Source organism: Pseudochaenichthys georgianus, chromosome 19, assembly GCF_902827115.2.
Source record: "Pseudochaenichthys georgianus chromosome 19, fPseGeo1.2, whole genome shotgun sequence".
NCBI lineage: Eukaryota > Metazoa > Chordata > Actinopteri > Perciformes > Channichthyidae > Pseudochaenichthys > Pseudochaenichthys georgianus.
This window is the reverse complement of record NC_047521.1, coordinates 17351989-17374095: the sequence shown is the minus strand read 5'-3', so window position 1 is coordinate 17374095 and position 22107 is coordinate 17351989. Positions and strand designations below refer to the sequence as shown.

Below are 22107 nucleotides of genomic sequence, written 5' to 3'. Positions count from 1 at the left end.
TGGTTTTGTCCCATTAAGTCATTGAAGTAACATTTGGTGGTACAGTTTGAAAGTGTAAGCCTCTTTCATTTCATGTCATCTTGGAAATCAGTGACAAATATTAATAAATTGGTGTAATATTAACCCATTAGATCTCTGCATTTTTCTTAGTTAAGGCACGGGCTAATGGACCAACTTTATTTGATGATGTTAACGTTTGTTTATTAAAATGCTATGTAGCATGGAACATTTCACTAGTTGAGTGAAAAATGAATGCATTTCAAGAATTATTTCAAAAATATTCCTCATTCAGCCTTTAATCGTGATGCCTTTAAAAACATTTACATTTGAATAATATTTTAATGTGCAAAATGTACAGTTTTCACGTGAATGGTGCTGAGCTCACAGTAGCATGATTTCACCTTTATTTATTTAATGTTGCTAGTGAAACAAAGGCTTCTGGGTATTTGGTCCAAAAACAACCATAATAGTTGTTGTCCCTTTAAATAAATTGTAAGCAGCCTTTTTGTGTGGCAGTATACACCTGTCCACCCATGTACAGACGTCATGTCCAGGCTATATCAAACCCCTTCACATCAGTCTACTTCTGAAGAGTCTCCTTACGAATGAAGGACTTCTTAAGCTCCTTTTGTTTTCTCCATTTACATTTCCACTTTCAGTTTGGCGGAGCACATTGCTTCCCCCAGCTTGTTGCCGGCCCTGCACACATAAACTCCAAAGTCAGAAAGCTCCAAATCCTCCAGAACCAGAGAGCAGAGCCCGTCTTCATGCTGCTCCATGCTCACTCTGCCCGATTCACACAGCACCTTCTCATTCTGAAGCCACTTCACCTCCAGCTGTGGGTAGCCTAGAATTGAAACAATGAGACATTATTACAGAGTTAAAACATTTAATAACTAATAAAGGGGATACAAAAGATCACATATATAAAAAAACAAATGGTTTCTGGTCTTGATACAACAAATTGTTAAATATTCCCAAAGCCAATGGTTGCTTTTCCAATGTTAAAAGAATAGCTCAAATAGTTTGAATGGTGAACACAATGATGGTGAATATGTTTAGCCACAGTTGTGATACGATAGTGTGAAGAAAAAAAAAATTATTTCTATATATTCTATTATATAAATATTTCTTGCAAATTTACGGTTTTAAGGAGTTTAACATCAATGTGCTTTAAACCATAGGTAGGAGATTTTAACATTGGACCTAGAAAAATATACATTGCTGAGAAAATAAAAACCTTTGAACGGTCCCGTTAATGTGTCATTAAGCAGGGAAACATAACCCTGAGAACATACTTTACTGAATCCATGTGTCAGTACCACACTGGTTGTGAACAGATTAAACAAAGGACTTAGAACGTAAATTAGTTATTTAAAAAAACAATGTTGGATTTGCCAAGCAAAGTTGTAGATAACTAGCCTTCATCAAAACAACAAGCTCAAAGAGGGTGAAACACTCATTAAAAACAGATAACTACAGATCCAGGTAAACACTATGGTTGTGGTCGAATAGTCCAAAGATCGGCTCCGATCGTCTATTCCTTGGAAACGTTACAGGGTTAAGGGATAGTGGATAGGAGAATTCAAGAGGATTTAGGAGAAGAGACTGCGGTGCTTTGAGAATCCGACTGCACTTTCGCTATCCAACGTATTTATGATGCGCCAGCGGACGTCATAAATGTGTGTCTGCTGCTGCTGTGGGGAAACTATGGAAACTACAGTTTTCTATACAGCGGACTACAACATGGATGTTTAATAAGAACGAGGGACTACTGTAAACTCATCTAGAGACTCTGCACCGTGCTCTGATGCTGTTGCTTTATGCTTTGTGAACGTGGACAACAGAGAAACATATTCTTCATGACCAAAGTTGGAATTGAAATAAAAAAGGAAAGTGAAACTTATGCTCGTCACCAATAAATACAAATGTATTTATTATACATATATATATATATGTATTTATTATACATACACACACACACACACACACACACATATATATATATATATATAGGGGCAGCATTTTTCTCCTTTCCTTTCGTAAAGGAAGGTCCAGTGGTTCCTAAGCTAAAGGAGGTTATAAAGGAAGTTTGAAACCTCCTTTCCTATCATCTAGATAATTCGAACGGCTCTTATCATGGCTGCCACTGAGGGACTTCCGGGTCATTTCACTCCGTTAGGAAGGTTCCTAAGCAAAACGGACTATTCGACCGCAACCTATCTGTTTGTCGATTTCTATGAAAAGTCCTTATTAAAAACAAAGGAATTTGATTTGATCCATGGCGGATATAAAAACAATAACCATGGCAGCTTTAAGTTCAGCCAGTTTAGGTTTAATCATACTATATCAGAGCATTGTCTTTTTTGGCTCTACTTGTAGCGTGTGCTGAGGCATTATAGGAAGTGCAGCACAGTTCTGTTGCCCTACCATTGACAAGGCACGTGAGCCGAGCTGTGGCTCCTTTGGGAAGGGTGGTGTCCTTCAGGGTCTGCTGGAAGCGAGGCTCTCTCTGCAGCTGCTTATCCAGCGACTGGATGGCCTCCTCTGCCTCTTGGCTCCATCCTGGCTCTGGATGAGAGGGAGGAGGATGAGGATGAGGATGAAGATGAGGATGAGGATGAGGATGATGATGAGGATGAGGATGATGAATAAAACAGAAACAAGGCTTTACAGATCACAAAAGGGTAAACTTGAAGAGACAATCGGAAACAGTGAGTCATCTGCCATATGTATGTAGCTCTGGGACACAGGAGGGCATTGAGTGTGTATGTGTGTGTCTTTGTATCAGTCTTACCCTCTGAGGAGCTGCCAGGAGAGTCTGGCCTGTTGGAGAGATTAGACATCCGCTGTAGGGCCAAAACAGCCTTGCCAGTTTTCTAGAAGTTTAAAAGGACAAATAGCAATGGATGACAAACCACACTCAGAACCAAGCTCAAGGTCTTTATAGGACAATGGATTGAAAGGTCATCATCAGGAAGCACTGATAAGGAAACTGTTCACATTCTTGGCTGACGGCATTTTAGTAATTATTTTACCTTCCACTTGCGCTTGGCCAGAAAGCGTCTCATCTTGCACTTATTCAGGGACTTGGTGGGTAGGGGGCTCAGTGGAGTAAAAGAGGCCACCCAGGGGTGTGCGAGGGCCTCGGTACATGATGGTCTGCATCTAAAGTGCAGGTGGATAGAGAGAGAGGGGGAGGAAAGCTGTCAAATGCCAGCAGTGTCTTGTGAATTGGATTATCTGCTGCATAAATACAATCCTGGCTCTCCCTGAGTCATTTCTAAATGTTTAGGTAACATGCAAAACAAATGTCAAAGGGGACATTTTGCTCATAATTGCCTTGCTGTGACATTATCAACTGGAGGTTAGCACAAAGAGAATCTAAGCAGTTTTTAAACACAGCTATCATATACTGTAGGTAACGGTGTCATAAAAAAATAGACCAACCTCCGGTCCCTCTTCAGCAGGGAGCTGATAAAGTCTTTAGCTTGATCAGAGATGTCCTCAAAACTCTCCTGGTCAAACTCGAATTTGGCAGCAGTCACAAGAGCCAAAGTCTCAGCATCGTTGTTCCCCTGGAAGGGAGATTCTCCACTGAGCCTATAGGACACAGAACAATTTAACAATTAATGAAAAGTAAGATACACAATACTGCCTCGTTTCTTCAGCGATTATGTGTGTACCTATAAACAAAAGGAATGTGGGTTTTTAAACATTGACCCGTGTGTACAAATTAATAGTCTTGAGTTTGTTCATTTCCAAAATGACTGCTGGATTTGGATTAAACTTTGCAAAAGATGTTGTACTCATATTATGTTAAGGAGGGCTGCAGTAATGCAACACCACCAGCAGGAAGCGCCAAATCTGCGTTTGTGGAATAGTTTTTATGAAATTGAAATTAATCTTGCATCACTGACAAATTCCAAATTGATAATGTATTTATTTTTACTTTAAGTGATTTTAAAATTACATATATAAACAAAAAGTAAAAACAGGACACTTATCATTGTCATCTTAGGGTTTTTACTGTCCCACACTTGACCCCCAAGGTTTACTGTTTTCACCTGTAACTATGTTTGTGTGTACGACTGTACCTATAGTTTAAATCACTACAGCCTCTGTTGGACTTACAAGATGTAGCAGATGACTCCGATGCTCCACAAGTCCGTCTCCAGGCCTACAGGCTCATAGTTGATCACCTCAGGGGCCACAAACTCCGGGGTACCATGCATCACCATCAGAGGTTTACCCTCCTCTGGAGAACAAGAGAAGAGAAAGGAATTCAAAATGTTTGCCTGTTTATATTAGCCTGTTTAAAGATGGCTACAGTCCTCTCTGAATGGATCACCGAGCTTACAAATTGCAGCTTTTGAAGCATCATCTAATTTAGTGCTTGAATTTTCTTTGCAGACTTTGCTGCATGTACATGCATGTTAACTAATACAATACATAATACATGTTAAAGCAGTCTATTTAAAGACGGGTTATTATGCAATCGGCATTGTATACGTCTAGGCATTTAGAGATGACACTCCTTGATGTTATCTTGGGTTATTTTTGCATGTATTGAAATGAGTGATCCGTTGTTAACCCTGCTGCGTCAGGATAATAAAAGGTTATAAAACTTCTCACACATTGAGAAGTTGGCAAATTTAAAAAAAATATATATACATAATTAAACTTCATGCAAAGATCCAGCCAAGAATAGGTTTAATTCTCCATGTGCACATGACTACTCAGCATGGACTGGCCCTTTGATTTTCATGGCTTGAATCTTTAGCTGGACTGCACACAGGATGTCATTATTAAGAACACTTTTTTTAATGTAGAAATAAAATGCTATATTCAAGGGAATTTCCATTCCTAATCGCTTCATATTTACAATATAAGGATATGACATCCAAGTGATATCTCTATGAGAGTTTTTCTATAGATCCAGCAAACTCACCCAGTTCACTAGATAAGCCAAAGTCGATGATTTTGATCCGTGTGCCAGTTGTATCCACACAGACGATGTTCTCTGGCTTGATGTCCAAGTGGACGATTTTCTGCTTGTGAACGTACTGCATGCCCTCCAGGATCTGCTGCATGTAGCGGGCGCTGGTGGGCTCCGTGTGCTCAAAGTTTTCATCCACGATGCGTTCAAAGAGCTCCCCGCCTGCAATACTGGGCAGACAAATGACACCAATTTAAATCCATGCTTCAGAAACAACCTCGGTCTACTTTCGCTATGAGTTACATCAGATGAAAGGTTATTATCCAAATGAAATAATGTTCGAAATGACTATAAAATGACAAAAGGTGTTGATATTTTGGCTGAATAGCATCTAAATGTCCAAATGACTGTTTGGACAAAACATACTTAATACTTTAATATGTTATACCCATGTGGTTTGTTGGCATATTATGGTTTACATTGAGATTCTTATTTGTCTTTTTACACAAACCCAGGTCTTTCCTCCACTTGCTGCTTTGTAAGCACTGGAAACTATTTTAAATCACTTGTTGCTTTGCCCTGATCAGCAGTAGAAACGTCGCAGCACCTGATACATTAAAAGTCACTTTTTTTAAATGTACTTACTACTCCATGACCATCACCATCTCAGACCGCGATTCATAGGCAGCGAGGCACTGGGCCAGTTTTGGGTGGTGAAGATGGTTCATAATTTCGATCTCTTTGCGTGCTGCCATTCTTTCTTTGGAGGTTCGGGCTCGGTAAAACTTCCCAGCAACCTCCTGACCTGTTTCTTTGTGGGACAGCCGAAACACCTGGCCAAACTTCCCACTGTCATCAAAGCAAATAACAGGCATTACAACTTTACTCTGCTTTGAAAGACAGTTCTTAACATATTTACAATTAACATGTGTGAATTGAAAATCTCATCGACCTGGAGTTTATATACTCACACTCCCAGTTGCTCGTGCACATTGTAGTGATCCTTGGCCTTGTGTTTGGTGTCAATGGTCACTGTGGCATATGAATCAGGCTCATCCTTTTTTTCTTCTTCTACAACAAAAAAAACAGTTAACAAATAAGCACTTCAAACCTGACAGATAAACCTCAAGTCCTCTTCTCAAATATTTGACATATCCAACATGTCACTTACTTGCAGTCGCCATCTTCACACACTCAGACTCCCTGCTAGGTTCGCTGACCCCCGCTGAGTTGTAGGCTCTAACACGGAAGCGGTACTGACCCAGAGGCTGCAGGCCAGAGCGCACGTGGAAGGTTGTGTTTTTACAACGGCTGGTTGCTTCTGTCCAGCTCTCAGGGCTGTCTTGGCCCTCATTTCTCACCTCCACTTTGTAGCCCAACACTGCTGTGCCCCCGTCGTAGCTGGGCCCCGTCCAGGACAGGACCAGGGACTGAGTGGACTGCTGGGACACCACAGGCTGTGAGGCCGGAGGGTCTGGGCGGTCTGAGGAGAAATTCAAGAGCAAAATATGTTTAGTTGAATAGCTAGAGACAATGTTACAGGTAAAATCACTGATTGGTAGCATGGGTTGGAGATGGTTATTTCCATACACACGGCATGGGGGTTGAATGTTTTTTTTATTTTGTGCCCTTTCCCTTCTTCACTATAGTTTTTGTATCAGTTGTATTTCTTTTAATCAATTCACATCGCTGCAACAAGTGTTGCTGATAGGAAAATGATATGAGATTTTTAGTAGAGGAAGAATTCAGATCAAGTTAAGGTACTAAAATACTCTAATACAAGTCCTGCATGGAAAATGTTCCATAAGTACATTTATACAAATAAAATCAGGAAGATTTACTTTTCTAAGTAAAATACTCAATTCGGAAAAGTTTCACTTCAACAATCAAAACTAATTCATTTTGTATCAGCTATCAACTAATTGTTCAGCTATATTGTGTATATTGCATTGTATCGATTCCTACCCATGACACTGAGGGCGATGGTGTGCTGGGCAGAGCCTTTTCTGTTTCGCACTACGATGGTGTACGAGCCTTTGTCCTCTGGGCAGGCCTGAGAGATCTCCACACTGCTCTGTGTCTCACTGCTCATGATCGACTTCCTTGACCCTCTTACTACCACCTGAAGAGGAAGCAAAGTGGAAGTGCACATCAAAACATGTTGCTCAATCTCAAAATTAAAATATCAAGTAATGAATTAAACTTAAGTACAACCAATGAATCTCTTATTGTTACCTTTTCTTTGTTGAAAATCCAGCAGCAGGCCACAGGGACAGAGCTGCTCCTGAACTCACAGTGAAGTCGGGCCTGCTCTCCTACTCGAACCTCCACCTGCTCTGGGGGGTCCACAAACTCCACAGGAGGCCCTAAGGAAAGAGTTTATTTGATTCATAAAACATGACTTAAGTGCTATCAAATTAAGCTTACATGTTGTGGTGTTCTCTAGTGATGGCAGTTTGACACTGAAGCTTCGAACGGAGCTTCAACCCTGGACTTCTTCTATTCCATAGAAGCAGTGCTTCGAAGCTTGCTTCAAATCAATTGACATATGACGTCCGAAGCAGCAACTGCTTCAAATCACGTGACATGTGACGCTCGAAGCAGCAACTGCTTCATTTCCTGAATGAATCAACTCACTGGTTCGCCGTCCAATCAGGTGATTCAATGCACTGCCTCGTCTCGATTCTGACAGGTGACAGGTTGAAACAGTTTCGAATTTGAGCGCTTCAACACTTTATAACCGCTCTAAACAATGCACAATGTGTGGGTTGTTGTCGTAGTTTGCGTTGTTGTGTTGAGTTGTTGGTATTGCATTTTAATTGGATCATTATAGAGCAAGCCAGGAAGAAAGATAGGTCGTTCTGGCTCGTGAAACACTTCGAAATGTAGAGAAGTTGTGAACAAAAAGACAATAATTACTATAAAAACACTTCAATAGTTTCAGCAATAGATAGCCCAGTGGATAGAGCCGGCGGCCAGGATGCGGCGATGTCCTCCTCCCACCTGGTTCAAAGCCCAGAATAGTCAAACTTTTGATCATTGCTTTTCAACTTTAATACTTTAATAAATGATAAAAGGCCCTCTCCGCCCAAAAAAATGTCCAGCACTCTCTTGTCTCTTCTCAATAACCCAATACACACAATTATCAATCTTTAATTGCAAATAGAACATGATATTCAGTCTTAGTGTGTGTGTGCATCGAATATTCAGTTAATTATTTCAAGGCAAAGATACGTTAAACCCACTGCAGCCTTGCACTTCGCCAGGAGAGGTCGCTGTAACTGAAGCTTCGAGAAATGAACCTATTTCCGACACAATTGTCCAAGTGGTTCGATGCTTCATTCAAAGCTTCATTTTGCCATCACTAGTGTTCTCCACTCTCCTTTGCTTGGGGAGACTTTTGTTTGAAAGTTTGTATCACTGATAGCTGTTGGGACTGAAGAAGAAGGTGGATTTACAGGTGTGCGCTACTATAGGTCGATTTAAGAAGTATCTAACCAATCACATGTCAGCAGTCATGTTAGGTTGCATTGACAGCTATCAACAGACAACCAATGCAGCCACACATGATTGTGTGGGTAGACTTCAACAGGTGAGTGAAGTTTAAAGACAAAATATTGTTTTTTAAGAGGTTAACTGAACAAAATACATGTGATTCCCAAATGTAACCTCACATTATTTGTGTTTGTTGCTGCTTTTATCTTCAATAATAAGAATGTTTAAAGTATACATTGCAAGATGAAATCTGAAGCCTCTTGGGGGACATTTCAGCCTCTTGGGGACATTTTTTCCAGACAAAAAGAAACTCACGTGCAATTATTTACTTGAACAATTTAGTAGTTTAGATGTAAACTAATCCTGGCCCCACTTGTTTCAGAGATTCTTTTTGTTCTAAGGAACCAAGAAAGACAATCATAGCAAAACCTTTTTTCCAACTGTTCTTAAGTCATAGACACAAAGGAATTGACATCAGACTTAAAGATGGGATCTCCAAAATAATTCTCACTTGCCTCTCAGGGCTTTCCCTAAAAAGCAGAAAAAAACAAGGGATTTTGTGGGCGTATACCAAGGCATTTTATTTTATAAAGCTTTTAAAAAAGTGTGTAGTCTACCTTTGTTTTCTTCTCTGTGCTGTCGTCCATTTTTAGAAGCTGTGGACAATTGGGTGTTCTTGGGTAACGCAACCTTAAATGTGACCTCACTGTGCAGCTCATGGTTGCTTGTTCTGGGGATTTGCTTTGTTTCTGTATCATGGCAAACAGAGTGGATACAGGTTATATGTACACAGTGGGATTCAATAGGAAAGATGTATGCTTAACCTCACTCCAACCTGTTTTACCTGTGACTTGTAACACAGCACTGCTTGACTGTTTCCCAGCAGTATTCTCAGCTGTGCACGTGTACGTCCCGGCATCGCCAGGTTTACACTGAGTCAGAGACAGACTGGAAAAACCATTCTGGAAGGAGGTTTTACTTGAGTGCAACCTCTCACCTAGAAGACAAAACAAAAATAGGCAAACACATGTTTGTCTGTATAGAGGAGGATCATTACGATACTTCTAAAGACGGGATATTGTGGCTCAATCCTGGATCCTAAAGGAGATGTGATAGGCTTTTTGTAGGTATGGTAATTAGACATTTACCATTGTGTAGCCAGGAAACGCTCAGTGGTCGACTTCCTGTGATAACACCTTGAAAGGTAGCATCACTTCCTTCACAGACTGCACAGTCGCTGAGTGGTTGTTTGAAGTGAGGCGTTTGGAGCGCCTGGATGAGTGGAAGTCTGGAATCTAAGAGGAGGGGAGAGGTTTGGGACAATGTTTTTTTTTAAGACGGGATTTATTCAGGGTTCACCTTTTCCTATCAGATTAAAGCACTTTCAAGTTACATTTTAAGGTTTTTGAAGCACCTTAAAGCTGTAGTAAATCACATATTTAAAAAGGGCGGTGGTGGCGAAGTCGATAGGGACTTGGCTTGGCAACTGGAAGGTCACCAGTTCAAGTCCCGGAAAGACCAAGTGCTACCAGGTGTCCCTACACTGCTCCCCGGGCGCAGTTCAAAATGGCAGCACACTGCTCCTAATAGGTCAAATGCAGAGAAACAATTTCCCCACGGGGATTAATAAATTATATCAAAAAAATCAAATTTACATATATTAATGCATTGCATAAACTCATTGCACATCTTAACCAAAATAAAGTGGCAAAGAAGAATGCAACTACATTTTTAAGAGTTATGGGCCTTTCCACTGCAGGCATGATGCAACTGTGTTGTGACCATAGGTTGTGACTCGACAGTTATGTTAGGTTAAGCTATGTTTTTTACTCTTGTGTTTTGATCTTGTCACTTCCTGTTTTTATTTTGAAAGTAATCATTCCCTCTCATTCCAGATCCCACATTTCCTGCCTTTGTGTGTTCTATTTCGTATATGGCTTCGCCCTCTAAGGCTATCGCTATTGGGTTATCCCCCTGCGCCCCCGCGCAGCACTGAAACACTTGTAGTCCACGCCCACCCGCTAGGTGGGCCCCACCCTCGGGCCTCCTTCCGGTATAAATAGGAAGGGGGCCCGGCAATCTGCTCCCTCTTTTCTTCAGCAACCAGCACAGTACTGAAGCACAGCAATTGAGAATCATCATGAGCAACAACTGCGTCCGTGATTGTCCCTCATGTGGCTCTGGGTTCATAATGAATTATGACCAGCAGAGATAAAAGCAGTATGCGAATCCTGCCTGGAGTCGGAGCACGCGTACGCGGCTCTAAACCAGCAGGTAGCATGCACACACTACGCCTGTCTCCCCTCGGGCGACAGGAAGCGGAGAGCGGACGCTCTTGCTGCTGCGACCGAGGAGGACGATTGGCCCGTCCAGGCTTACGAGCCCCGGACGGGGCCTCGTGTCCCTGGGGCCGAGTGCCGGGCAGGAGTCCAAAGAAAAGCAACTCCTGCCCCGCCTCCCTCCACGGTTCACCGTTCGGTTCTCCCCTCCCTCCTCTCCCCCGGACGGGGGAGACAGAGTCGGAGCAGAGTGCCAGCTGGGCGGCCGAACATGCTTTCCCCCTCTCCGTCACCACAGTGCGGCGGCGAATAACATTGCGCTGCTCTCCAACTCGGTGGTGACACTGGGAGAGTGGTCCACCACCGAGGCAGAGGAAATCAGCAAGACGGCCAGCACGGCGCTCATTCTGTGCGCGTCCGTTGCTGTCTCCCAGGCAAGGATTTCCGCGTGGGTGACACAGATCCAGCGCCACCTCTGGCTGAAGCAGGCGTCTGTTACGGAGACGGCCAGAAAAGTGCTACTGGACGCTCCAATCAGCCCGGACGGGCTGTTCGGACCCCAGTTCCACGCCATGGTGGAGTCCATGAAGACGGCCGCGGAACAGGCGGACGGCATTCGCCAGCATGTACAGCTGGCTCCAGCCCACAGCGGCACCAACGCTCGCAGCAGCTGCGGCGTCCACACCGGCCACAGGAGGCCGCAAGCGGAGAGACGCCCACAGCAACCGCCTCGACATCAGACTCGCCCTTCCTTTTTCCTCTGACACACTTTGTACGGAGTGCCTGGTCAGAGTGAGTGACGTCAGGGATCCAGCTGGGCGCTCTCCTTCCTGTCTGATACGCAGAGAGCTGCTGTTCCCCCTCTATGATCGCTGGGCAAGGTGGGACCTTCGTCTCTACTTTCTCACAGCGGCCAGTATGTATTGTTCCCAGCCTTCACCCCGTCGGGAAGATAGGCATGTTTTGCTATGTTCCAGGGACGGTGATGCGCCATTACGCATGGCACAACAGGCAGGGGGGTGTTATTGAGCAGGTGTGTCTGTGCTTCTAGTGCCGGGCGGACCCAGTGGGGCGCAGACTACATCATGCTTCGCCCTTAACCCAATAGCGATAGCCTTAGAGGGCGAAGCCATATACGAAATAGAACTGAGGTTACCTACTGTAACCCCAGCTTCTATGAGTAAATGGCGCAGCCCTCTAAGTGCGGGGCCCCACTGGCTCTACGAATAGCTGAAGAAAAGTTATTTTGTATGGGAGCAGATTGCCGGGCCCCCTTCCTATTTATACCGGAAGGAGGCCCGAGGGTGGGGCCCACCTAGCGGGTGGGCGTGGACTACAAGTGTTTCAGTGCTGCGCAGGGGCGCAGGGGGATAACCCAATAGCGATAGCCTTAGAGGGCTGCGCCATTTACTCATAGAAGCTGGGGTTACAGTAGGTAACCTCAGTTTCCTGCCCTTGGGATTGCTTGGCCCTGCCCTGATAGTTTTCACCTGTGCCCATCCTCCTCACCTATAAATAGCCCTTGTGTTTCTTTGTCCCATGTCAGTTCGTTATGTTTCATGTCGTGAGAACCTGGGCTTTTTGACTCCTGAAACTTTACTTTGAGAAATATACCTTTTGTCAAGTGAGTTTTGTTTTGAAGTACGACTTAGTTTTTGTTATTTAACTACTTTCTATTTTTGGAAGTACGACTTAGTTTTTGTAATTGAATTACATTCTATTTTTGGACAACTGTCTCCGAGTCCTGCTTTTGGGTCCTGTTTCCTGTGTCTCAGTTCATAACAAACTGATTGAATCATAGATGAACTTTAAATGCCCCGTGTGGATTGCAAATGTAGTCAAAAACTATAGACTGATGTTGGTGTATAGTATTCATGTTACCTCCAGGCAGAGCAGCTAAGTTCATCAGTCACTTGTGGCTGAATCCACTGGAAAGGGTCACAGCTGTGGGTACCAGCATGAGGAATTTGACACGGTGTTTGACAAGATTTTACGACCAGATGTGTATTTGCACACGTGTTTTGGTGTTCAGTGTGTTTACATTTGGGGGAGAAAATGGGACGGGCAGGCTGCATGTCACTCCTTGAAACTCCTGAGGATATTTCTGACAGCATATGTAACTAATTTCATTTCACAATATCCTGCTATATATAGAGAGCTGCACCCTTAAAGTGGCAAACTTTCCCCAGTGGAGCTGAACATATCAAACATGTGTAATATAACAGATCCCCATGTTCCTATTTGCCCTCGTGCAAAGGAACAGAAGTTCAAGTTTCAACATGAAATGCCTGCAGGGGCTGCAGGGGCTGCAGGACGGAATGTGACGTGGTACATTTAATTTATTTAACTTTAATGTACACATTATAGTATTAAAATCAATTGATAAGTGCAAAAGTGATCGTTTAAGAACTATGGACAACTGCAAACCCACGCACGGGCGCTCTCTACAGACCTCTTTAAAGTTTAAAATCCCCTAGGGAAATACATTTTTTGGCAGCTTCACCTTTCGCTGAAATGTGTTCAAGGTTGAAGGGGCAGAATAGGAGAATGTATTTTTAACAGATTCTGTACGAACTGAAGCAATGGAGGGAGTGATAAAACCTGGTAGAATTGGCTATTGCAGCACTGTTTTACATGACATGCAGTGAAATAATACAGGGAGGCTGTGGCGTAGTGGACTAGTACGTTGGTGATCAGGGGGTCACAGGTTCAAACCTCACTGCAATCAGCATGTCGTTGTGTCCCTGGGCAAGACACTTCACCCTGTGGGGATTGCCCACAGTATTGAGCATGTAAGTCGCTTTGGATAAAAGCGTCTAACATGTAATATAATGTAAAAATAAGTCTTACCTGTTGCAGATGGGATCCCAAGCTTGTGGGTTCCTGTTATCTTCGTGTTACTGGTATCCAGTCCATTCTCTTTCTGTTTCTCCACACAGAAAGTCCTGGCTTGAGGCTTCAGGGCCAGTTTGAAAGTAGACACAAAGGTCTTTGGCTTTCCCCCATCCTTATCCATCTCTAGGTAGAAATGATAACCAGAGACGTTTCAGATCACTCATCAGTCAGGCCCCTCTCTTGCTTATGGTGTCCGTTTTTAAGTATAGTGTGAAGCTGATGTGTTGAATGTTTTCACAAAGAGCCTCTGCATACAGGCTGCCTCTGCAATCTCTACCCACCCTCAGCCCCCCGATACACAGGAAACAGCCCTTTTTATCTGGAAGGCCAATTAAAAACACACATGTCCAGCCCACACTGTCCCTCTGCGCACACAGAGGGAGAAAGACACAAGTGATAGAAAACATGAGTAGGAAATGTGTGGGAGAGGCAAAACATTGAAGCTGGAGAAAAACAGTGCTTTAAAATGATAGAAGAAACACAAAAGACGTTTTTAAAAAAGCATTTTTACCTGGTTATATTCATACAAACTGCTTCCCCTCTCAGCTTCTGATGGCCATTTCCTACCTGTAAACACCTATTCCAGTAACACGGGTGGTAAACTGGGGCTATGAGAAACGCTGCCAGAGCCACCGCAGGAATCAAGAAGAGCCTGTAGGACGGCTTTCTGTCTGTGTTTACTCTGCTGCCTGTGCACAACATGTAAAGAATCATTGATGTTATTCTTTAAAGCCGGGGACTTCCGGGGGTTGGGTTTCTTTGAATGAAAAAGGAACCATCAACCATGTGACGACAAACAGAAAGCTATACTTCTAAATGCGATGCCTTGATTTATATTGATATGGGAATAGGTAGCTGCTGGTTGGGTGTGTCTCCAAGGTGCTCTCATGTTACCTTTTGTTGCCTGGTGGATCTAATTTCTATGTTCTCCATGTTTAAAGCTATTAAAGACACTTTGTCTCTTTCACTATTATAGAAAACTATTTCACTGACTTAAATGTTTTATTTTTTAGATCATGTGAATAAAAAAATGTATCATCTAGGCAGGGTCGGCTCTAGAACAAATCGAATGGGGGGGGGGCAATCATTTACCAAGGGGGGGGCACACACTGCCGTCAACAACCAACACACAAACACCAACATAACTTCTAAAAACATGCTGTAGAGTCTATTGTCTTTCACACACATTGCAGGGGTGTAGTGCTATTTTCTAGCGCACCTATGACCTGTGCATGCATGCACGGTTGTGGCACGACCACCAAAACAGAAACATATGGATATAGGCCACCATATAAAAAGTGTGCAAATGTATTTAGTATCCTATCCATGTGAACATGTTTTAGGTGGGGGTGGACCTAACCTCCTCTAGGAGGGTCTGGGGGCATGCTCCCCCGGGAAGATTATTTTTAAAATATTGAAGTTAAATGCATCAATCTGGTGCACTTTGAGAGCAAAATTAAGAGATCTATGGTTAGCCTACATCTCTCAACATCCATATGAAACAGAACTGTAAACAGATTTACTTTTTCTTTATGGATATTTTACTAATCACTCCCCTTTTAAACGGTATTCTTGTGTTACTGTCCTATAGTATTTCATACCCGTTTTTCATGTATTCTCTTATTCTTTAATAACTATAATGATCATATAAAGGTATTCGTCGCAAATACTTGTTTACATAAATGGTGACCAAACCGTTTGAGACCCACTGAGATAAGTTAACCTACACTAAAGTTAACTATCTAAACACTGAGAGAGTCCTTACCTCACTGAACTGACGTTATAAGAGCCTCTCAGTCTGACAGGAGAGGACTCTCCTCCACCTTGGTGTAGAAACAGCTCTTTATATCCGTTAGCATAGCTAGCTAACCAGATGCTAACAACAACATTTCACGTTACCACTCGCGCACTCACAAAATGCGCTCGTGCCACACACACACAGAGCCGAGCTTGAATGAAACACAGAGACCCAGAAGTAGGCTACTTGTACTGTACTGTATATCATATTATGTTCGATGGCTTTACTGTATAATCAGTGTAACAGATGAACAGATCGCCACCGGGCTTTCATTTAAACCCACAGCCACGTAATGATAACAAAACAAAGGTCGGGGGTCATTGGTCAAGCAACACACCAATCAGAGAGCAGCAGTGAGCACGCCTCAGGCTGTGTTTTATATTTGTATTATTTATATCACACAACAAAACTTTAGTGGAAACGTTTTCACTTATATGATTTTTTTTTTTTAAACGGCAAACTGGCAAGGCTTGCCCACCCTGCGTTGGGGGGGCACAGTGACTCATTTGGGGGGGGCATGGCCCGCAAATGACCCCCCATGACGCCGACCCTGCATCTAGGTCAGGATCATTGCTGATTGTCCTTCATTTTTAACTAGTTTTGTTCGAAAATATCTACTTTATGGGATCAATAATGTACATTTAGACAACAGTAACAGTAAGTGTGTGTTTAAGATTTCATTTTTGTTTTAATGTTTTATACATATATTTGTCTGTAATTACTTTTTTGTTAACATTTCAAATTTGTTTAGTTTCTTTTTTTTTGCCAGAAATGTTGTGTTCTTGAGGCTGGGGGGGAGGGTTTTGTGTGTTATTTCCTGTTTATCTAAAGTGAAAAAACAAGTAAAATAAAAACTTGATACAGCACGTGTTCAGAGATAGGACTGTGAACGTATTCTGATAATAAACCAGAAATGCTGACACAGTTTAGCATGGAAATGTGGAATCAAAAACTGATGCTTTTGTGGCTGATAGTTATTAAGACAGACAATTGTCTATTGTACACACTTAACACAATGCTGCATCAACAATAACAACGGTTGCATAATATTTTCCTTAAAAGCCTACCTCAAACAGATGAGCTGCTATGTTGTGGTTTTAAATGGTGGGCAGTGCAGGAATGTCGGGAAACAGTCACATGGACTGGTATGTGTAATTAGAACCATATGGGAGTCATAATTTACTTAATACTACAAACATGTCCCCCCGCTCTGAAAGCATGTTGATATATGGACCAGACACTGAGCAAAGCTTAACTGTTTACTGATGTACAGACTCACTCTACTCACTCCAATACAAAGACACATGAAAAATGTTGCTTTAAATACAAACACACATACATAAACAGTTTACACTCATGAGGTTCAAGGAATACATAAGACTGATGTTAGACAGAACATATATTTTTACTTATTAGTAATCTAAAATGTTTTGTTCTGCAGACTACCAGAGAGTATGCATTGCCAACAAATTGTGTTTCTTTTCCTTCTTTACTTACATTCAAGATGGTTAGGTAAATAATTGTTTTGCTGCTGGATACATTTTATTATGTGTAATATATGTTGGGGTAGCATAACCACATCAATTAATTTGCTGCGGAAAGTATTCTTAACTGATTTAGCATTAGTTGTGTTGTTATTGTTTTCTCCATCATGATTATTAATAACAAAAGCTAATTGTTGGTACATCAAGACTTCTTGCACATTTCACATTCATTTCTTTCCTGTTATTAGTTTGTCTTTCCTTTTCCCTGAAAGTCCCAAATTGTACACATGTGTTTTGGGGATAATAAATAAAAGAACTTCAAAAGACATGACATCACCCTTGAAAACTATGTACACTGAGTACAGGCCCACTAAGCTTGGGCACATTCTTTAGAAATAGCCATATAAGGTAAAAAGATAGCATAGAATAATATAAGTAAGTACATTCAGTGGGACAGTTTTTGTTTTTCAACAATAGAATAATGCACTTATTGCACAAAGCACTTATATTTTATGCAGGCCCACAACCCCATCTCTTTCCTCAACAATTATCCTTATCAGACAGAAATCGTGCAAGGTTTTGACCAAGTCTTGTGGAATTCAAAACAGGAAAAAGCAAAGAGTGGGCAGCACAATGTTCTCTCTGCGACTGAGTTCTCCAACTATGGTAATTATTTTACTTCCTGTTCCCATGAAGTACTTCAAAGACAAGCAGGCTCTGTGTTATCCTGTTCCCACAAAGTTCTTTAAACACATGCCATCAATCCATTACACCCAAATGTTGAACACATTTTTATAAAAAAGTGGAATGGGGCCCTCCTGTGGTAGCATGCCTCACATTGCAGAAATGAACAAGTCTGTCAACGAGCATTGACTGCCGTACGGGAGAGAAAGTCCTCAATTAAACTTTGAACATATCAAAATGTGCGCTTTTAAGATGAGCTGGTGCCTGGTGCACACTGAACTGCAGCAATCCAAAATATGTTTTATCTCTTGAGCCTACATTTCTTTGCAGGCAAATAAGAAGTTACGGATAAGGCTTCGTGGACAGAGAGGCAGTAATGAGCAGAAGAAAGATAAAACCACACCTCCATGTGCGCACATCAATGACTTGTCCTCTAACAGATAGTATCTGTATGTATTATTATAAAACGGTAAAGCCTTGTGACTCACAATTGAGCCATGTTTGACATAATCTATTCCTCACATACATCGAAAGAAACTGCAGTTATTCAGTGGTTAATGGGGACAGTCATTTCTGATGTTTTGTCTGAAATAGGAAAGCAGCATGGTCCTTCACAGCCTGATGCACGCTGGCTTGAGCTCTAAGAAAGCAGAAAAAGGAGATGGACACAGAAAAAGACATGAATGGATAGAAAGAGATTTGAAAAAGGAAGGACACTGCCAGAGTGTTACAAGCATCCCGGCTGCTCCTTCTACTGTGACAAAGATTATTGTGCTGCAGCCAGAGGCCTCGCTCCTCTTCCAGCTGATGGAGTCGGGTCAGGCTTCCTGCAGCTGCTCCATATGTTGCTGGAGAAGCTCTGGGGAAGAGTTTGGTCCTCAAAAGGGATGGGAGGAACCCTGAAGCAAGTTCCAGTAGTCAGACGGCTCCAAGTGCTCAGACACTTCAAACTGTGGCAGAAAGAAACTGCATTTCTGTTTCGTTGCGAATAAAGACTCAAGATCTCTTGTTATTTTTGTATATGTTTGTCAAAATGCTATGTGGGATTTACTGAAGGCTTCCCACAGTTTCTAAATAGGTTAAAATAGACGTTTGAGCTGTTATTCCCAGTTTTTGAACACGTCACAAGGCCTCTCTATTGATGCTAAGCTTAAGATTTTGTTTTAACCATTTCGAATTTTGAAGACTGGTATGTAGTGTTACAAATGAAAATCATGACACTAAAGCCAAGGCCAATATTTACATTATATTCCAACAAAAGGCCATATAGAGGCTTCTACCTGATATTGAGCTAATCACATTCTATGGTACTTTTTGCATTCATAAACGCTACTATTCAAATCGTCTAACAGGGACCTCGCTGAATGTTTCCATGTGATATATCAATTTACAGTCCAGTCAGTATGAATATGAACCTGCAGCCTGATATGTTATCAGGCTGCAGGTTCATTTTCATACTGACTTACATCTAGGTGTAAAGTCTGTATCTCTTCACACACACACACTGAGGGACGTCTGCTGCTTTCTCTCTGTCCTCTGTCCTTTCTTCTTTTCATTACAGTACAAACTTGAATCGCTTGCAACAAGTCCTCACAATGTGCACGTTTTGCAGCTTCAAATGTGGATTTATTTTCTTCAACATGGTCTTTATGGTAAGTCATTTTGGTAATTCTGTCTATAAATGAAAGTGTTGATTACAGCAATGATAGATAACAAAGAATGGATCAATGTACAATTTTATATTTGTATCCGTAGTAAAAGTGTTAGTGGCAGTAAAATTGAATAAAACTTTATTCTAAACTGCTTTACACAATGTTTTGTATTAATAAGAGTGATTTGTACTTTGGATTAATATCCAACTATGTTAACAATGTCCTATACCATAATCTTGAAGACATAGTTAGACAAGATCTTCCTCTTTACAATGATTTAGTTTCACACTACAGTATGTTGGCAGTACTTTAAATCAACAGCAGAACAGGGTTCATTGGGTTTTATTTGACTATTTAAAGCCCACTGCTCTAATGTCCTTTTGTTGCATTTGCTTTTCAGGCATCTGGGGTTGCTCTCCTCACTATCGGAGTACTGCACAACCCCACTTTCCAAGAGTTGGGAGAAATCGCAGGGAAAACCCTTACAAAAATTGCTATAGTCCTCATAGCAGTGGGTTCCATCATTACAGTGGTCTCCATCTTGGGCTGTCTCGGAGCATTCTTTGATAATTATAAGTTGGTGGTATCTGTGAGTAACACAACACTACATAATGTAAATGTCTCCTCATACATTTTATTAAAAAAATGGTGCCTGTGGGACAAATAGGGCAAGGCTGATCAATATATATATTTATTTTTTTAAGCATATGTGACAAGACTGAACTCTAACTCTGCTCACTCGGTTTCTCTTATGAACTAGTTCCTCTGTTGCCTGATCATCATTATCCTAATGGAGATAATCACTGGGGCTATCGTTTACACATTCTACAGCAAGATGATCTTGAATCCTTCTGCCCTAGCGAACATAAAAGGTTCAGTAAACTACATGGACAAAATGAAAATGATAATCAGTGAGTACAGCCCGGAGAAGAGAGCTGCCATCGACAGAATTCAGGAAAAGGTAACGCACAGAGATATTTGCAAAAGGCCTAATCATCCCAAAAAATATTGTAAGCTCTTATTAAGCCATCTGTTTTCTCAGCTCTCTTTGTGAACTGCGTATGTAATAGATACCAATAAGACTTAGATTGTTTTAATTGACTTTGCATTGTGAAAGTGAATGATGTAATGCCAAATGTTAACTTCACTGTAAAAAGAAAGAGTTTTACAGGCCTACAGTACATTCACATATTCAATTTTGGATGCAATTGTGTACAAATTATAACAATGAGTAACAATAAGAAGCTCAGCTACATAATAAACCTCCCTCCTACAAAGTATTTCTAAATACAATTTTCGTTTATTGTGCACACATGACAGTAGTGGTATACCAGCTTTTCTTAGAAGTCCACACAAGAAAATCTTATGGTTTTTTTAAAGAAAGAAAACATGCCTGTGTGTCCATCGAACAGGTTTTACACTGCATCATGAACACACAGATCACCAGGTTACCTTGATGACTTTTTCATGTATAAAAACATTTTACAGTTGAAATGCTGTGGAGCAGACGGCCCCGACGACTGGGCCACCAGTGTGGGCTGGGAGGACCACGAAGCTACGCCGGACTCCTGCTGCGTGGAGAAGGGTGCCGGCTGTGGGAAAGAAAAGGACAAAGCTAGCAAAAAGGTCTACTGGGAAATCTTATTTCAAGTGCATAGTCATTTGAATTCATTTTTGTGAACAAGTAAGTATTTTATTTATATTTTGTGTGTCCTTTTCAGGGTTGCATTAAGGCCATCTACTTATTTCTGGGGAAAAGACTGATGGCGGTGGGAGTTATCTGTATATGTCTTGCAATTGCAGAGGTAAACACATTCCTTATAAATAAAAAAATGCAATCAACGTATCTGTAAAAAAATAAAAATAACATGCATTTCGTCGTATGATTTAGTTATTTATTAAATTACATAGGAAAACATATTTAAACAATTTGAATGAGAGAACATCCATAAGTTATGGTAATGTGGACATTTGTAAAATGATGGCATGAATGATAATGAAGCCTATCTCAACCTGTCTGCCCAAGGTGGTGAAATCCAGAATTAATTAGAATTTATGGAGAGAGAAATTAACTTTTGCTGACCTGTCTTGAGTTCATTTACTTCCAGTAACTTATAACATTTGTACCTGTTACAGTGTTTTGGAGTATTCATCGGGGCTCTCTTCAGTTGTAAAATAAAACAGAAAGACTATGACAACATGAGCTGATGTCATCGTGGCCAAGCACAGCAGACTTCACACATTGCTGACATATTGGAACTACTCTATTTGCTTTATCCAGTCTTTTTATACTATAATTGGACTTAAAGATGATTCTGTAATTGATATGTTTGAAAACAACTGAATGACTGCTTTTTTTGCACTTGCAAAATTTGACTATTTTAACAAAATATATCTAAATGGAATGGTTTGGTCTTTTTCATCGAAAACACCACTCTATAATAGTCTCATGTTTAATTGTCCTGCTACTAAGAATACATCTAATAAATGTGTGATACACTCTTGTTGGAGGATTTCATTTATGTTTGACAACTGATTTGACATCTTTAAAGTTTTTAACTTTTGACAAATGTTCAATATTTCAACAACAATTCTGCGTCACTCACTCAGCTCTACGAAGGCCAATACTGAACATTCATTTTACAGACATATCAAAACTAAGTAATCAAGTAACAGATTATTTAACATAGAGATGTTACATTTGCTCAACATGATGCTCTTGCGATCTTTTTGTTATGACTCAAAAGGTAAAATAATCTCATAATTATAAATAATTTAGGAAAAGCAATGTTCTCAATCAAAGGATCTAATCGCTTTGCACTAGGCAGAGGCAATTTAGAAGTACACTACATTTCCCAGAAACCCACAACAGGAAATGCGT

The 22107-nt window shown here is 41.2% G+C and overlaps 2 protein-coding genes across 6 annotated transcripts; one reads left to right on the top strand and one right to left on the bottom strand.

The window, feature by feature from the left end:
- Positions 1 to 104: 104 nt before the first annotated feature.
- Positions 105 to 14240, bottom strand: LOC117464856 (myosin light chain kinase, smooth muscle-like). 4 transcript variants are annotated; one of them, XM_034107577.2, is made up of 17 exons: positions 14120 to 14240; positions 13564 to 13731; positions 9583 to 9729; positions 9279 to 9431; positions 9052 to 9183; positions 7175 to 7305; positions 6905 to 7061; positions 6111 to 6422; positions 5911 to 6010; positions 5585 to 5788; positions 4952 to 5169; positions 4135 to 4258; positions 3451 to 3603; positions 3039 to 3168; positions 2798 to 2879; positions 2431 to 2571; positions 105 to 847 (listed from the first exon to the last, which is right to left on the bottom strand). In XM_034107577.2, the coding sequence occupies exons 2-17, from the start codon at positions 13727 to 13729 to the stop codon at positions 642 to 644; spliced, it is 2556 nt and encodes an 851-aa protein (XP_033963468.1). In that variant the 5' UTR covers positions 13730 to 13731; positions 14120 to 14240; the 3' UTR covers positions 105 to 641. The 4 variants fall into 4 exon arrangements, with proteins under 4 accessions (XP_033963468.1, XP_033963467.1, XP_033963469.1 ...); XM_034107576.1 differs by lacking the exon at positions 14120 to 14240 and having other exon boundaries at positions 13564 to 13878; XM_034107578.1 differs by lacking the exons at positions 9052 to 9183; positions 14120 to 14240 and having other exon boundaries at positions 13564 to 13878.
- Positions 14241 to 19059: 4819 nt separating this feature from the next.
- Positions 19060 to 21730, top strand: LOC117465237 (CD151 antigen-like). Of its 2 annotated transcripts, XM_034108173.1 has the most exons (6): positions 19060 to 19226; positions 19627 to 19815; positions 19987 to 20187; positions 20715 to 20852; positions 20948 to 21031; positions 21363 to 21730. In XM_034108173.1, exons 1-6 carry the CDS (start codon positions 19170 to 19172, stop codon positions 21432 to 21434), a joined length of 741 nt encoding a protein of 246 aa, XP_033964064.1. In that variant the 5' UTR covers positions 19060 to 19169; the 3' UTR covers positions 21435 to 21730. The 2 variants fall into 2 exon arrangements, with proteins under 2 accessions (XP_033964064.1, XP_033964065.1); XM_034108174.1 differs by lacking the exon at positions 20948 to 21031 and having other exon boundaries at positions 20715 to 20910; positions 21363 to 21430.
- Positions 21731 to 22107: the final 377 nt, after the last annotated feature.

Bases quoted from the DNA above. Each gene is read 5' to 3' on its own strand.
- LOC117465237 (XM_034108173.1), top strand. From the start codon at position 19,170: ATGTGCACGTTTTGCAGCTTCAAATGTGGATTTATTTTCTTCAACATG. The intron at 19,227-19,626 runs GTAAGTCATTTT...TTTGCTTTTCAG, and splicing joins TCTTCAACATGGTCTTTATG to GCATCTGGGGTTGCTCTCCT. The intron at 20,188-20,714 runs GTAACGCACAGA...AACATTTTACAG, and splicing joins TCGACAGAATTCAGGAAAAG to TTGAAATGCTGTGGAGCAGA.
- LOC117464856 (XM_034107577.2), bottom strand. From the start codon at position 13,729: ATGGATAAGGATGGGGGAAAGCCAAAGACCTTTGTGTCTACTTTCAAA. The intron at 6,423-6,904 runs GTAGGAATCGAT...ATTTCTCCTCAG, and splicing joins CATCGCCCTCAGTGTCATGG to ACCGCCCAGACCCTCCGGCC. The intron at 2,572-2,797 runs GTAAGACTGATA...CCTCTCATCCAG, and splicing joins TCCTGGCAGCTCCTCAGAGG to AGCCAGGATGGAGCCAAGAG.